This window comes from Oreochromis aureus, linkage group 23 (assembly GCF_013358895.1).
Source record: "Oreochromis aureus strain Israel breed Guangdong linkage group 23, ZZ_aureus, whole genome shotgun sequence".
Taxonomy (NCBI): Eukaryota; Metazoa; Chordata; class Actinopteri; order Cichliformes; family Cichlidae; genus Oreochromis; species Oreochromis aureus.
In genome coordinates, this window is record NC_052963.1 from 44,488,058 (window position 1) to 44,505,618 (window position 17,561).

The following is a 17,561-nucleotide window of genomic DNA, read 5'->3' on the forward strand; positions in this document are numbered from 1 at the left end:
GGTTCATTTGCAGACCTGAAAGACGGTCATGATAGCTGCAGGGAAAGTGTCAAAGTTTGTCGGAGTGTAGTCTTCAAAGATGAACCTGTAAAAAACAAGTGACATTTATAATCAAGTACTCTGATCCTGATACATTTATCCCCATGTCTGTCCAAATTTTAATTTGGACCTTTGGGATGTTACATTTCTATTAGACCATTGTGTGAAACTGTGTGACAATCAGTGAAAAATTCTTCCACTAAATCAGTGGTTCCCAAACTTTTTTTGCCAGGCCCCCTTTTTACAAGAAAAATGTTCGCGCCCCCCCACCTAACCCCCCCGCACAAACACATCCTCCAAACACACACACCCATATTTTGTTTACAAACTCCATTGCGGTTTATTTCACACCTCAAACATTTAGTAAACAATTAAGCAAATACAAGTAAACGGCAATAAATTACAGGTAGTAATAAAATAAACTACTAACTCTTTTACGCTACGTCCACACCTACACGGGTATTTTTGAAAACGCAGCTGTTTCTATGCGTTTGGGCCTTTCGTCAACACGTAAACGGCGTTGCGATTCACCGAAAACGGAGATTATTTAAACTCCTTTTTGCGTTTACGTGTGGACGAGGATTACAGAGTTCGCCACGCGCAACGTCAAAGGTATGTGCCTCTTTTCACGTCACGCTGTGCGCCACGTTATTGTTTACATGAGATGAATTGCAGAATGGCAGATAGAGACAAAATACTGTTACTGTTAATCTGATTATCTTCAGGTTTTACACGCTTACATTCACACACGCAGTTACTGTCCCTCCATTTACAAAGGCAGAGGCGTCACGGTGTAATTATTTTACGTGTAGTTGTTTTTTTCCTGTGTAATAATATTCAACATTGCTGTCAATACATTTTTCAAAAATGCCTCTCTGTGCAAAATGGGTTTAAACACATAAACAGCTGTGGGATACTGTTTGTCCGTGATTTGAACCGGGGAACAAATTACGGCAGGATCAGCCTGATATTATTTGTATCCCGCTGTAACTTTACTGCATAAAGAGCTAACATCATGTTAGCTCTTGATTTTAGTTCACAAACACTTCTTGTAATAACTAACTACTCCTGACATTTAATGTCGGGAGTAGTTAGTTATTACAAGAAGTGTGAACTAAAAATCAAGAATGTGGGATCCTGTTTGTCCGTGATTTGGAGAGCACAGCGCTGCTCCCGACGCAGGGAAACTAATTTTGCAGGGGAGACCTACCTTGGCACTTGTGCAGGTGAAGCCAAAAGGAAGATATGCTTCACCATATTTTCCTGTCTTTGGCTTGGAAGGAAGTTGGTTTGGAAACATATTTGGCGATGCTTCATCTCCTGCTTTGCGTTTGTGTGGGAGCCCCGTCAAAAACCTGTCCACAGTGTCCAAGCGCTCTTTTTTTTTTTTCTTTTCATACAGCGCCCCCCCTGCAATGGCTCTGCGCCCCCCCTAGGGGGCGGGCCCCACACTTTGGGAACCTCTGCACTAAACCTTCCCTCACCTCGCCCCTCCCTCAGCCTGGTCTGCTGGAGGTTTCTTCCTGTTAAAAGGGAGTTCTTCCCTCCCGCTGTCGCCAAGTGCTTGCTCACAGGGGGTTGTCTCCTTTCTCAGAATTATCATTTACTTTACAATTTAAAGCCCCTTGGAGTGGCTGGTATTATGATTTGGTGCAAAAAAAAAAAAAAAAGGAATTAAACTGTCCTTAATTTTGATAGGATGTTTGTGCCAAATGTTAGATTTGTATTGTTGATTGTCATTTATGCTTAGAAATATCTATTCATATATGTTTAGAGTTTTATAATTAGTCGTAGGGTTTGATCCTTAGTAGTCTGCAGAGACACGTTGTGTGCATTCCAGAGTGTTCTGGCATTCACACCCACATCTTGGGAGCATGTGAGAGGGCATACCTTCTCTTATTGTTTTATGGTAGGATAAATGTATCTATATCTGTTTTAGGCTAAGTGCCTTTTGTTTAGATGAACTGCTGGACTTCCAGACCAGCAGGTTTAGGGAAGTCGTTTATGGGGTCACACTCTGACCCCACACACACACACACACACACACACACACACACTTACACAACGCACAGGCAAGGTACTCTTTGTGTGTATGTAGACGTGTTAATGAACCTATGCATATTCATGTGACCTCAATAAAAGAGCAGTGTTACGGGGGAGCGGACGAGAGCAACTGGGGTCAAGCGAAGGAACGGCGTTTGTCCGGTTCTCTCCTGTGCACGGAAACATGAAGAACTTTGCCTACTCGTGTCTTGCTTTGCTGTGTAATTACATTGTCTTCAACGTTCCAGCGGATAGGTTCAAGCTACAAACCTATCACCAAATTTAAATAAATTTCCACCAGGCACTCCTAAGACAGTGCAATCACAATTATAGTGAAGTCAGATGAATAACTCGAAAACGTGAATGAATCTAGCCATAACGGCTGCCTGTGCAGAGGCATAAAAATCAGTCTACAAATGACAATCCAACGTACGACAGTCTGGCTAACAGACTTTTATGTATTTGTCTTCTCAGTTTTGAATTCTAGAGGTCGGTTTATCACAAGGACATGCTTGTCTACCTCAGCCAGCTTTTATTGAGGAAAAAGCTTGTGGGAAAGGGCCTTTGACTCAGGGGGAAACCAACGAACAATAGCAGTGTGTGTGTGTGTGTGTGTGTGTGTGTGTGTGTGTGTGTGTGTGTGTGTTTGTCAAATGTAGAGTCTTAAATCTCTACTGAGCTCACACAATGTCTTGGTATAATAAAAACAACCGTGAATAGGAGCATCTATTGCATTTATTATCTTCTCAGTTCAGTAAATAAGAATCTACGACACCATGAAGTCTGCTTCATCCTTATCATTATGTTTGTGAATGTGAATTTACTGAGAGGGAAACTTGAATTACAAAATGTGAATTTTACTTAAAGAGATTCTATTATTCTCATTTTCAACTCCATATCTTTGTTCTTGCGCTCTGGCACAGCTGCTTTGCATGATTCACTGCTCAATGACGCAGCCGGTCTGCTGATCCACAGCCTGAAGCAAGCTATTCTAGTTCCTCTCCCTTAAGCCATCTTTCTTCTCATTGGCTGCCCCTCACAAACAAGGTTTCATCAGCAGATGATTGAAATGGCTATGACGTCATAAAGCTCCATGATTGGTAAAAAACAACAGTCCGAAACAGACTGTTTATAGCAGTCTGAAGGTTTATCTTTGGTCTCAGAGGGATTACTGTAAAATAAGCTCGATTTTAGACACTCCTGCCATGTTTAATATATATATGTTTAATAAAGTATATAAATGACAGATCACAAGTTTTATAGATCTACTTTAAACAAATCTATGAATCTATGTGGAGTATTACCTTCCACCAAAGAGCTGCATGCCAAGGAGGGCAAAGACAACAATGAAGAGAAAGAGAAGGAATATGAGGGAGATGATGGACTTCATGGAGTTCATCAGAGAGACGACCAGGTTCCTCAGAGACGCCCAGTACCTTGAAAGCAATCAAACACCACATCAGTGTAAAGGAGATAAAAATGTGCAGGTGTTGGATTCAGGTTTGTGCGGTCTATCACCCCATTAACGAGAACTTAAAGGGAAACATTTAAATCTAAAGAATATGTTTACGGCTGTTGTTGGAGAATGAAAAATAATGTGAAATAAATTATGTGCATATGAGAACAAAGCCTCTCTGTTTCTCCAGAGGAAGCTGCAAAACAAAATTTCATAAATAACTGCAAGTGTCGTCTCTTTTGTCAGTGTTTGAAAAATACCAGTTTGAATGAAAAAAGAAAAAGCATCACACAGTCAGAGCGAAGCGAGTTTAAGAGGCTCCTCATCCCTGCTAGAGGCTCAAAATGCAAAACAAACTCTGAAACAAAGCTTGCTCGAGAGGGGTTGAGTTTATATAGGGTAAGATTGATTAGGAAAGCATGCAGAGATGCATCGTGGGTAATACAGGTGTCACATTTTAACAAGGATGATGATGGAGTGGAGTAAAGAAACTAAACTCGGATTATAAACTGTCTACTGTTAGCTCAGTGTTATTATAGAAATGCAAATCAGTGGCACACTATCAAACATATAGGTACCAGGTGGCTTGCTCTGTAGTTTAATTTACAAATTTACGCATGTTACTAATACTGCTAGGCTTTGGTCAACAGGGAAATGCAAATGATATAAAATCTCAACAGATGGCGAAGAGTGAGGAAACCTGCAGGACTAACTTGGTGATCTTGAAGATCCTCAGCAGACGCAGTGCACGCAGGACGCTGATGCCAAAGGAAGTGCCAGGCCTGAAGAAACCCCACAGCACTTCAAAGATGCTGCCAACAATTACCTAATGAGACATGCAGGCAAGTTACAGCGAGTTTACAAAGAGCAGCATATTGATCAAAAAAGGACAAGTGGACAGATGTTAGGGTCGTGAAGAGGAGAAAAGGAGAGGCAAACACGGTGCAGAGACAGACATGAAGGACGAGAGGACCTGATGCAGCACAATTTAAAAACACAAGCACAAATAGGAAGAGAGGGAGGCGGAGTACTGACGCTGCAGTCAAAGCAGTTGAAGGAGGAGTGGAAATAAAGACGTGGGCCCAAGCTGTACATCTTAAGGAGCATCTCAGTCAGGAACAGAGCGAGGAACAGAAACTCTGCATAGTCTGGAAACATAAATAACAAAGTTATGTCAATCAGTGCCCTCCACCACCGAATGTAATGACTGAGAAGCTTTAATTAATGCCTAGGTTGAATGATTAGGTTATATTTAACTTACACTAATGGCTTCTTTTTCTTGCAATTAAAACAATGAATCGTCGTTTCATGTTTTCTATAACTGTCACTCAAGTGGTGGCTGTGAGTGGAAGTTTGTAGTGAAGAGCTGTCATTTTTATTCAATTCAATTCAATTCAATTTTATTTATATAGCGCCAAATCACAACAACAGTCGCCTCAAGGCGCTGTATATATTTATTAGCTGCAGTCTGTTATTTTCCTCTTTTTTCTTATTTGTAGATTTGTATGTTTTCATTATTCGGAGCAAAGTCAACCTTTGTTTTTAAAACTGGACAGTGAAAGATTTCAAGCTGGACAAATGACTGACTTCCTGAGCATGTCTCATGTTGCAAAATGCTACCACAACGAGTTGTGACTCACAGAGAAAGTTGGAGAGCCATAAGGGTTGGTTATGGTGAACAATGGCTACACACAGCGTGTTGAGAGCCACAAGGCCGAGCACAGTCCAGTAGAAAGTCTGTGTCTTCACCACGCGGCGGATGGAGATGCGCAGGAGACGTTCCTTACGGCGGAAATATGCCGTCGGACCTCGCTTAGTGCTCCGGATACTTGTTCTGGTCATGGGGATGCCTTTGGGGGGGGACAGGGAGACAAACTGTGGTCAAATAGATCTAGTGTAGCATGTTCCCACTCTGAGTCTTAGAAAAATCTGTATTTAAAACTGCAGCAGGGCTCAGCGTGCACCTGCTGGTGTTTGACTTTCTGTGCCCATATGTCTGAGCCTTTGCGCACTCCCACTCACCCACAGAGGAGATGTCACCATATTGTTCCTCCCCTGGTTGCCCTTGACGCACCACATCCATGCCTCTCCTCTTGATGGTGGTGGCTCGCTTCAACACTGCAGACAGAGCAGAAATGTAAAAAAGTCCCAGAACAAGCTGCACATGTCAAATATAAGAAATGACACTGTGAGGGCAGCGACACAAGGCTGATTTTGGGTGAATGTGGCCAGAAAACAGAATTAACTATTTGCTATTGTACTGAATATTTTGAGTAGAGGAATTCTTAACAACACCCCTAAACTGCCTTGTGCATAACCACCCTCATGTTTAAAAAAACAACGTCCATAGTTGGACCAAGTCATTATGCAAGTATGCAATGAAAAGAATGAAAATAAATGATGAGAAGAAATCAAAGTGAGAGTAATATGCATGTCAAGCTACAGTCTGTGAAGTTTCAGCTAAAAGGGCAAATTCAGCTCAATAACGCTGCAGCTAAATGAGACAAAAATGATCATTTAATGTTAGTGCAATGATCCAAAAAGCTGAATGCAAATCTTCGGATGCTTCTTCATCATGGCAAACCATGCTCCGAGGCTGCTTAACAGTCCATGCATTCCTCTTTTTTGAGCCGTTACCGAGTGCTCCTGTACAGCATAAGCACACACACACGCCGTGCAGCGCACACATGCTGGAAGTGGACGTGATGAGCCTGTTTTGACCTTTTTCACTGACGGATGTGTTTATGATTACCTTTCATCTTATCCTACCGCTTCCCACACCTTTCCTCTGTGTTGTGATTTCTGAATCTACTTGTAGTCAATATTTGCTTGGGGACTTTTTAATAAACCACTGATCAAACGTGCACGCACATACGCAGCCTTTTCGCACACAGCAGTGTTTTTAATGGCAGACCAGACTCACACTCAGTCACACATGCATACAAGCACATCCATACGGCTGCATTTTTGAGACTGGTGGTTGCTAAGGCAACTGCTGTGCACCACCTTTCTTTTTAATCAAAGCTATAAGAGCATCTGCATTTATTGTCATCACAGCAGCTGCAGCCACTGTGTGTTTCTGCTACAGGTTTGTGTTGCACAATTAAATGTAACCACTGTGTCTTTGTAGAAGAACATCCTTGAAGGATTTTCTTTCCTTTCTCTAAGTGTTTGTTTCTCTGCTTATTAGTGCCACAGATGTGTGTGTTTGTGATTATGCTTGTGTGTGGTAAAATGGGGTAAGAAGTGGGTTACGCAAAGTGCAGAAGAGAGGACGGTTCTCACCATAGACACCACCTGTACTCCACTCTGGGAGCCTCCTGAGAGCTGCCAATCAATCAACATTTAATAAAAAGCCCTGCTAGTGCAGCGAGTAAAGGTCACAGTAGTGTTGAGAGGGTCAGAGTCAGAGCAGCACTAAGCTATCCGTTGGGCACTGTATCTAATGACAAGTTTCACACTATCAGTGCTCTCTGTGTGGCAATTGTTGAGACAGATGGTATGGTATGAGTAATTTCTACAAATACACGACAGCAGCAACACATCCTGAGCACCTCACATCCTGAACTTCTACACTGTGCTGCTTATTTAGAAGTAGATATAAAGATGGGTTCCCACCTATTTAATGTGAGCCTAAGGCTAAAGTCAGCTCGGTACATTTTCATAATGACATAATAGTATAAAAAGATGTTTTATGGCACATCCTGATCCCCTGATATTCTTCAGGATCTAATAATACATCACAGCATCATTTAAGGCTTTGACAGGAAAGCTCGTTTTCCTCATTTTACTTTGTGCATGCAAACTTACCTATTGATCTTAACAAAGCATTATGTTTACCATGAGCACTAACTTAATTTATTAGTGTTATTATTTTTACAGGTATTTGGTAACCAGCTATTAACTAGAGAAATTTGCATTTTCAGATGCTGATGGTGCTCAAGTCAGGTGATCATCAATTTGAGCATAGACTGCATGTATATAAAAGACGGACACACACTGATTCTTGAAGTCCTGTTTTGAAACCTCAAAATGAGTGTTTTAGCTGCAGCCATCTTTTTATCTTTATAAATCAGATGTGACAGGCAAACGGAGCGCTGCACGCTCCTACAGCAGCGCCTCGTCAGTCAAAAGGTAGCCACCATATTGTTTTCGCTAAGTTTTTAAACTTGCAGTTGAGTCCATATATAACAGGAGGTCATACAGCAAGAATGTAGACTCTGTCTTAAGGATAAAGGATTTACGGCACTGCGTTTGTGTTCGTATTTGCCTAAGTTCAACTTTGTCGACTGATTGCTGTCACCAGCCTGGAGTGTCACAAACCACTGTGAGCTGCCTGTGCTGTCATTGGTTCTTCAGCCAGCTGCAGCGTCGAGCAAAATTACAACATACGAAAAGCTTAAATGAAATAAGTGTAACAAACAATCACCACAGCAGCCACCGTTTGTGCTTTTTGTGCAGTTTTCTAATCCCTGATGTTGTCAGCCAGTCAGCATCGTCCTTGGTGAGCTGCATGCTGTCTTCTTTCTTTCTTTTGTTTTTTCAGGACTGCACGCAAACAACTCTGTGTAGGTAAATACCTACAAACGCACACAAACGCAGTATTGTAAATCCTGCATCATACAATCGGACTACTTTTTGCAATGAGATGAGTTCAAAAAGAATGCACGTCAAAGGTCATTGGTTTTCAGATCTTGGTTTTGGTTTTCTGAGTAAATGCTAACTCAGCATAGTAACAGTTAAGATGTCATTATTTTATTCATAAACTGAAACATATACAAACTGAAACTTTGACTGGATGCTGGTGATGAAAAATCAGAGGATTACTAAAGTTATTAGTTCTTCTACAAGCAAGAATAAAGTCATTATCGGATTTCAATGAACAGTCTGGATCAGCTTGAGCCACAATAGAAGCCAAAAATGAACAAAGACATACATTTCACTATAAAGACTTCTTATTCCTATATCTGAATCTTAAACAGTGTGTGCCAATCTAAAGCCCATCCGCAGTGCAAAAAATAATAGCATACATTTTTTAAAGCATATCTGCCAGCATGAACTAAGATAGCATGTACTGCAATGGCAGGAAAAACAAAGATCCCTGTTGACTTACCATCAAGGGCAGAAGGTCCTGGATTTTTATTCTCCTCTGCAAGCATAACTTCCTCTATAAAAAAAAAGTATGGTCAGAACTGAGCAGCTGATGGTTCACATAAAGGAGCTCTACCGCCATCTGTTGTGATATATTTACAGCATTTTTGTTGCAATATGTAACGCTTATATGTTGCATCGAATACCTCCCATGTCACAACTGACAGGATTATAGAAGATGAAAGAAATTATTATTTTTATTTCTCATTGAGGAAAAGTTGATCTGTGACTGGGACTAAAGCCACCTGCTCTGTCGATCCAGGCCCGATAGCCGTTGAGCTCTCTCTCAATCTGCTGTTGGCGTCTCAGCTTCATGAAGGCTCTGCGATTTTCAACTCTCTCTCTCTCCTTGGCAAATTCTCTGCAGAAACAAACAAAAAAGGCGTACTTTTAAAGGCCACAGGGATACAGTATTCCTCTTGAAGAAAAAGCTATTGTTGTCTTGAACTTAATCTCTTCTCTCTCCCTGTGGAGATAATGACAATGGATCCTGAACTGACCTTTCTGTAAAACTAATTAACTTGCATAGACACCGTCTAGTGAAACGGTTTGATTTGGCAGCAGCTAGTTTGTCAGTAATTCTATTTATCAGTGAACAAAGCAAGTCTAACATCAACAAACAAACCAAGCTGACTGTATGGCTGCAGCCCATCTCAGGGAACGATGAGGCCAACACAGATGTAGAATACCAGAGCCCTAAACCTGTGTCTGTTAGCAAACTACACAGTAACTCTAAACAAATGTAGTGTGTAGACTGACTAAACGCTTACTTGAACCAGGAAGATGTCATTTTAATTTCATTTTCTATTCTAAATCTTTAATTTGGCTGTTTGCTGATGACACCCCTTTCTTCTAGCTCAAAATTATTTGATGGAGGACGAGGAGTGAAAAAGCCAGTGAATTAAAAAAAAAGAAAAGAAAAGAAAAATCCCCTTAAATTTACATCAGTGTTGGAACAGGCTGAACCCACAACAGATTAAAAATGTCAGTGGACCTACCCAGAGAGGACTCCCAACACCAGGTTCAGGACAAAAAAGGAGCCGATGATGATTAGAGGGATGAAGTAAAGCCAGTTCCATCTGGGGCCCAAGGCATCGTCGGTCTGAAATATATATATATATATATATATAAAAATCTTAGCTAGTTGAAGACAGCTTGGAGCATGACCCATGCTGCCACAGGGAAAGACAGCAGAAAGACACAGGTGTAAGGTTCAGGTCTGCAGGCAAGGAACCGATACAGGTATTGTGTCCATAGATCTGTGGGGAAGAGGTTATTCTCTTGGACATCATTAGATAACATGTTGTTTCTTTATTTTATAGCACCAGGACCTAAGCATGACAACATAACTGCTGTTTATTCAAGTGGCTTTAGTTTTTGTGTACACACCACAGGTGCATATTTCTCTTAAACCCTAGTACGCCTTCACTGTCCGCAGATCATTTTCAGCAGCACAGTAGCGCTGATGTCATCCTTTTCTGTCCTCTGTCGGTCCTCACTCATCGGTAAAGCTCATTCACCATCACTTTAGACGACATAATGCAATCAGTCTGGCAAATCGTATGCCTCCATCCATCTCAATAAAAAGTGAAAGAGCAGGCAGCTGACCGCAAATTGCACCCTGGCACAGCAGCGTGCGTTTTGCTTTACTGAGATAAAAGCAAAAGCATACAAGCAAAAATGAACAATTAAAGCCTGTGCATGTCATGCATCCTTTCTTTTAGTGTTCTTCATATTGAAGAAAAACAGTAAAACCTCCACAAACAGTCCTGCTCGCCATTATTTTTATTCAATTACTAACTGAATAAAAATAATGGTAAGCAGAACACATAACAGAGGTTAGAGTCATGAATTCTAGATTAAACTTTTGAGACAACTCACAACACTCACAGGAGGTCCAGAGGTCTTAAAATGGCAGGATCAGAACTAAAGAAAACCATCACCTACTAACATATTCCCCCATATTCTCCATCCGCAGCTAAACTACGTCAGAGGTCGCAAACATCCACTTAGCAGTCAATAACATCCTGCAGCTAAAGCTGCTTTCTGCTCATTGAGGTTAATGGAGTCTGAATTGTAATAAACTACTGCTATGCTTTAATAATTTGCAGCAATCCAGCGAAATACTATGAATGGCAGAGCTGTGCGTGTTAGCTATCTTACATTGTAGAGTACAGTGGTCCATCCTTCCATGGTGATACACTGGAAGACGGTGAGTACAGCAAACAGGATGTTGTCAAACTGCGTGATGCCATCATTGGGCCCGATCCAGGTATCGTTGCAGGTGTATTTGGCGGGACACTTACGCACGCCACACGGAAACTCGACCTCAGATGAGTCCATAGTCTCATTTTCTGAACAGACAGATGAAAAGTGAGAAAAACATACTCACAGTGAAAGTGAAAAACCTGATCTGGTCCACTTCAGGATTTAGCATGAACCGCTTAAACCAATCAATGTCCACTTTCTAGTAATCTGACCATCTATTGACACAAAATACTCGAGTATGTCTGTGTTATCAGACTGTCCATTCAGCTCGTGTGTGACAGGAGCTGCTCAGAGGTTAATGATACCTATGAATGTACAATGAGCCATTGTGCCAACCTGCATTGTTGGGTTTAATTATACAGAAGAGGGTTTGGTTTGATCACATCTCCAGGTGCAGCCTAGTATGGTGTGTGTCTGTGCCCATGTGTGTATGCATTTGTGATTATGAGTGCAGAGCTACTACCTAAAGAGGGGCATAAACATGCATGAGACTGCTGCACACAAACATAACTTATCTATGAGACAATGTTGTCTCTTTGACATTCAAAGATATATAAATGAAATATCTTAATACTTTCAGAAATGAGGTAAAAATGTGCATATACATCCCTATGTTCATGTGTGTACAACTGAGTAACAGACCTATAGTTACTTGGATAGAAAGTGCAATGGCTTCTTAAAGATAATAGCCAAATAGCAAACAGTGAAAGAGATAAGTCACTGCACTAACAGTAACTAACATATGTGAAACAAAGATGAACGCTGAGCGTCTGTACCCAGGATCCCAGGCTTCGGGATGCAGCTGTAGTGGAGTTTGCCGCTGTAAAACTCTAAACCGATGATGGCGAACATGAGGATCGCAAAAAAGAGTAGCAGACCAATCTGTAGCAGAGGAACCATGGCCTTCATTATAGACTTCAAGACTATCTGCAGACCTGGAGGGAGAGCACACACACACACACACACACACACACACACACACACACACACACACACACACACACACACACACACACACACAACAATTTAAATGCATCAGCTGAAGCTTCTCATAAAATCCTTTTGGACTTCTTTCTAGTGAAAAATTGCTACAAAGTGAAAAGTGTTGCAAATCTGTTGAGATGAACGAGGACATGATGTTTGAAAGAAGGAGGCTATGCTTTTGGTATCGTTTGTGTGTGTGCATGTAGTTCTTTGTGTGTGTAAACATTATAGTTTGAACAGTCTTGAATGAGTTCTGATAAAACTTTGTACGGGTGTTGCGTGGGGGTGATGTTAATAACAATTCAAATTTTAGCTGACATCTACTAAACAAGGTCAGCTAAATGATTTATTGGTGGAAAATAAAGAGAAGTTCAAGTATGAATTTTACAAGTGTGGTGTGTGTTGTCAACATGTAGAAAGTATTGTATAGAGATTTAAAATATTATGTCACATTTGACCTTTGACCTCTTCTGCAAGGTCAATAGATTGATCTGAAAGTCAAAGTGATGATAATGTAACATAGAGCGAATTAATGTGACAGCATATATGGATACAGGGACAGGGATAATGTGGTGATTCTAAGTATCATGTTACTTTTGACCTTTGACCTCTTCTTTACGGTCAAAAAGGTCAAAATTTCAAGAAAATGTATTTTATTTTTTAAACCTTGCCTAAAGTGCTGCTGCCTTTGTTTTACTGGCTATATCAGGAAATGACACTTCTATGTGGAGATTCTAAATATCACATGTGACCTCTGACCTCACCTTTGACATTTTACATCTGCCTTTCTTTCAAATTGATCCCAAAATGTGTCATATCGTTAAAGAAAGTTTTGTGAAGAGAACGGATGAGCTGCCTAGTTAGAAATATATTGTAGTTTAATATTATATAATAAGCTCAAGTCATTCACGTCCAGTTATAGCTGTTATCTATTATCTACTCCGACATAATGTTTACATACAAAACACGACACTTTACTATTCCCCTAAAAGTAAGCGAGCTGCTTTGTGGAGGTTTGTGCTCTCTGAGTGCTTCTTGTTTGACTGTTACAATGTTATTGATTAGTTTTCCAGAAGGCTACGAGGCAATACCTTAAATAAAAACAACAGCTGTCCTTATGCTGATACCAAATATCAGTATTTGCCAATAATGGGGTTGTTGTTTTTATTTTGCCACTTGCTTAAGCTTACCCATTAATCCTCTTTATCACGAGCAGCCTGCGCATACATAGATCCAGATGAAAAGGACAACGACAGCATATTGATTTAGTATACGTGAAACTCACTGGGGATGCCCGAGACCAGCTTGAGAGGTCGAAGTACTCGCACAGCTCTCAACGTCCTCAAGTCCACTGAGATGTTCATATGTGCCCCTGCTGCAGCCAGGATCCTTAACGAGCAAACGCGTGTGCATGTGTAAACCCACACAAACAGAAGACAAAGAGAAAGAACAGGACTGTCACTGTTTCGCAGATGCACATTAATACCACAATTTCATGCTCTGTAGGCTGCGCGGAGCCGTGTCAAAAAATAAAAACAGGAGGCCAGCGTGCACAGTGTCGGAGGACGGCTGCAGCGCTTAGATAGCGACTGTGATGACGAGAGGGTCTCCAGCAGGCACACAACACAGAGGAGCAACAACAACAATGATTATTTGGGGGACTTTTGGCTCTTTCCCTCTGTGTGGGAGGACGGCCGTGACAACTGCTATTTAGGGGGAGAACAAAGAAAGCAGCTCCATCAGGAGAAGGCAGGACACCCTCAGGCTGCAGGGACGCGAAGCTCGCGGACAAACACACATGTGGACACGTTACAAACACGCCAGCCTTTTATGCTCTACACAAAGCCCTTCACAGCTTTCATTTTCACTTTGTTTGTCTTGTTTTCTCTCTAAAAAACACCTCTGTGGCCTTCAGTCCTCAAAATGACAAGAAAGAAAAAAAATCGTGTCTGGTGATCTCACCCCTGGTCTCTCATTAGTCTGCCCTCCTGCTTCCCCTTTCTCTGTATCCTCATATCTTGCCCTTCATCCCTAAACCTCTCTCTCCCCCTCTTCTTCTCTACCTGCCATTCAACCACCTTCCCAATTATACTCCACCTCTGATTCATTCTGTTTTTACGTTGTCCACCGACCTGAGCACTCATTTATTCCACTTTCACCTTGATGCCTGCAGAGTGGGAGGCAGAGAAGGATGAAGAAGTGAGGTATAAACAAAAGAAAAGCAGTGCAACGGGATTAGAAGATAGGTTTGCTAAGGGAAGACTGATACAGCATTTTATTTCAGGACCGTACTTATGATCAAAAAGTAAAGACAGACGAGCTAAGCGAACTGATAGGTGGATTATCACAGATGATTTATGGTATCATCTTTATGTGCAGTAATTTGCTCAACAGTAATTGCATACTTGGTTATCACACAGCTAGAAACGCAGCATCACAGACCCAATTACATTCCTGTGATAGAGTGGTGAGAATTAGTTCGGTCTGTACTGTTAGAAGACAAGGAGTGTCATTTGATTTAATTATGAAAAGAAAGAAAAAAGATAAAGAGATGGGGGATGAGGAGGATTAAAATAGCTCCCCGTCATCCACGCAGATATAGAAATAGAACTACATTCACACCTGAAGCCACTCCCTCCTCATCCCAGCCTCAACAGTTCACTAACGCTCTGATTATTCCTGTTTTCTCTCTCGTCTCCTTCCCTCCTTTTAATCCAATCACTCGCTCCGCTCCCTCCTGACACCGCCGTCATTTCATCCTCGACTTCCCTCATCTTTCCATCTTTCTTCAGACCGTCAGTCCTGGCTGCTCTTTAACTGTTATGGCGATGAAGGCTCTAAAAATGACTCATTCAGTCCGCTGATATTCAGAGGACGTCCCAGGCTTCGTTTTGCAGCATCAACCATTTGCAGAAGTTAGATTGTGTTTTGGGACCTTGGTGCAACCGCAGTTAGAAAAGTCAAAAACCATATTTGGGGTAAAAGGTTTTGCTTGTTTGTTAGTTTGTGAGACAACATTTCCAAATAACGTATTATAGCCACACTAAGCATACTGGTAGTTACTGCTAAAGCCTACCAGTACAGAAAATAAATGACTCATAGTATGAAAATGGATTGAGGCCATTAGAGCTAAGACACAGATGTATAGAAGCTTGTTTCCCCTGCTAAAAGATAAAAAAAAATGCCATCTGTAAGTCAATATTTTGGGTAATACATAGCACCAAATTAGCCTATATGTTATTAGATTTATTAGAAAAAAACCTAATGAAATGTTGCAGAAACATGCTTTCACTAACAATTCCCTCTGTCCCACAGCCTGCTTTACTCATTACTGTTACAGACATATTGCACATTACAGCCGTCTGGCCATTGGCACCACCTACGTGATGGACATGAGGAAGGTGAAGGTTGGCCTCAGAAAGTGGCAGATTTAAATCAGCCAAGGGAAGCACAACACATGGCCGATTTGGCTCAAAGAAGGAGTTTGGCACCTCCCAGTAGACTTCCTTCTCGGTAATGCAGGAATATTCATTTTTAGTGGTATTAGTCACCATTGTATTCATGAACACCGTGAAGTGGTCCAGAGTTAAAGGATGAAATAAAACAAACACAAATAAGTGTTGGTTATTCAGCAGTTTCTTTTAATTTTTCAATAGATTTCTGAAAAGAAGATTCAAAATAAAATTAATTCGGGAGCCTTTCACAGGGCTACACCTACAACTGTAGGGGGTCCTATGGCAACAAGGGGGTTTGGGTTTTTGCACCCTTGTAATAAATTTTTAGACAACCTAACTGATCGAGGGGACAGCTCAAAGCTCAAAGGTGACTGGTGTTTCTGAAAATTAATAAAGTCGCTTTTAGTCACTGGTATCTGTCAGACAGAGAAATGTGTCTGTTCACTCTGAACATATCTGCGAGCGTTATGTGAGACGCACTGTAGTGAACTTAGCCGATGCCCTGGTCAGAGTTGTCAGCCATGATAAGTGAGTAACAATGACATACCCTGCAGAGGTGACAGCTCCCTGCTGCGTGACAAATCTGGCGTGACAGCTGTCGTGCCGTGATACTGATAACGTTGTGACTTATGCTCTGTGTCACTGTTGAGCTGTTAACGAATGTGATGTGAGCGCACCTGGATATTGTAATGACATTAATTACCGGTCTGCAGCTTTTGAGTCACAGGGTCAGTTTTGTGTGTTAAAATAAGAATTCTAATTATATTCCAGCAGAAGAAAATCCTCTTTTATTGTTCTTAAATGACTGATTATGTGTTATGGAATAACTTTCAATGTGTACAACACACTGTGACAGGGCGTGGTCTGCGGTGTTGTTGCAGGGAAGGCGGACGCACCTGCACGGCATCCGCAATCACGCCTCTGTGCGGACTGATGTCATGTTGTTGTTGGAGTGTTCGGCTGAGCTGGAAAGCTGCGGCCGTGTGATTGTGTACGGCAACCGTGAGTGTTAATAAAGATTATACTGGAAAGCATGAGCATGTCATCAGGTCTGCCGTGGACTCTGTTACACACACACAGTAATCCATATTGTATTTTGTAACGTGTCATTATTTGACACTGCAACACCTCTAACACTATTCAGAGAGCCATTCCTCACTTACAGCATTTGCCATTTCTCCAAAATGAACCCTTGCAACAGCAAGAGCATGAAAATCAAGGAACATTAATATGATTTTAATGATTTCCTTCCATTAAAACCCCACAGCGCATCCACGCAGGTGTTTTCACTTATGCTGACTGATGAAAGCTCTTTTAAGGACTGTGTGGGCGTCTGCCAGTTGGGCTTGATGGACACGTGAGTTTTGTTGCACCTGTTAGGATAGGTACACTGTTATTATTTTATTAGTGCTTGGCGGTTTTGTTACATTACATTTGTAACACTGTTATATCTGTGAAGGTTCTCAGTCATCCAGGTCATCGTAGTCAAAGGAATTTGCAAAGAAAAGCGTCTGGACTTCTTTAAGTTGCTTGAAGACGTTTCACCTCTCATCCGAGAAGGTGCGACCATGAGCGACCATCTTTGAACAGAGGCGGTGGTTTACGACACCAACTGTCTGCCATCTATAATCCAGTTTTGAGTTCCCTCCCCAGACGCCTTAACGCCCACTCACATCCTGGGCCATCTGACCTCAGGAATTCACATGACAAGGTGGGGCCAGGTTTCACAATGAGCTCACCCGAAACTCTGGCTGATTAGGACCCACACCCACTTTCACACCTTGGCTCATGTGATTAGAGGATCACCAGGGAGTCCTTTGTCCCTCTTTGGGGGGATACTCCCACTGAGTTTAAATCTGGGACTCTCGGCCATTTGACCTTAGAACTGAAGAAGCTTCTCGGATGAGAGGTGAAACGTCTTCAAGCAACTTAAAGAAGTCCAGACGCTTTTCTTTGCAAACTCCTTTGACTAATACTGTTATAGTAAAAAAAAAGCACAAAAAATACAGGTGTAATTAGCATGTTAACTAAAAACACCTGTGTGGGTCCGCGGGGGCCTTAAGTGCCTCAAGCAAGCATGCACAATATGGCACCACAGAGACCGGTTACTCTGTCATTAGCACTGTTATTTACATCTGTATTTATCCTTCTAACTGAAAATATCT

General features: G+C 41.6%; 1 protein-coding gene across 6 annotated transcripts in view; it reads right to left on the minus strand.

Moving 5' to 3' along the window:
- The window catches only part of LOC116323155 (voltage-dependent R-type calcium channel subunit alpha-1E), a 118,829-nt gene that overhangs the window by 26,808 nt on the left and 74,460 nt on the right, over nt 1-17,561 (minus strand). For 4 of the 6 annotated variants that reach the window (XM_039607297.1, XM_039607295.1, XM_031743426.2 and 1 more), the window contains exons 7-19: nt 13,227-13,330; nt 11,734-11,892; nt 10,853-11,043; nt 9,688-9,791; nt 8,935-9,050; nt 8,652-8,705; nt 6,824-6,865; nt 5,561-5,656; nt 5,179-5,388; nt 4,574-4,686; nt 4,252-4,364; nt 3,387-3,518; nt 16-85 (exon numbers count right to left, since the gene is read on the minus strand). In XM_039607297.1, the coding sequence (XP_039463231.1) occupies nt 16-85; nt 3,387-3,518; nt 4,252-4,364; nt 4,574-4,686; nt 5,179-5,388; nt 5,561-5,656; nt 6,824-6,865; nt 8,652-8,705; nt 8,935-9,050; nt 9,688-9,791; nt 10,853-11,043; nt 11,734-11,892; nt 13,227-13,330 (1,504 nt within the window). The remainder of the gene's footprint in view (nt 1-15; nt 86-3,386; nt 3,519-4,251; nt 4,365-4,573; nt 4,687-5,178; nt 5,389-5,560; nt 5,657-6,823; nt 6,866-8,651; nt 8,706-8,934; nt 9,051-9,687; nt 9,792-10,852; nt 11,044-11,733; nt 11,893-13,226; nt 13,331-17,561) is intronic. The other 2 variants (XM_039607299.1, XM_039607298.1) reach the window with 1 other exon arrangement.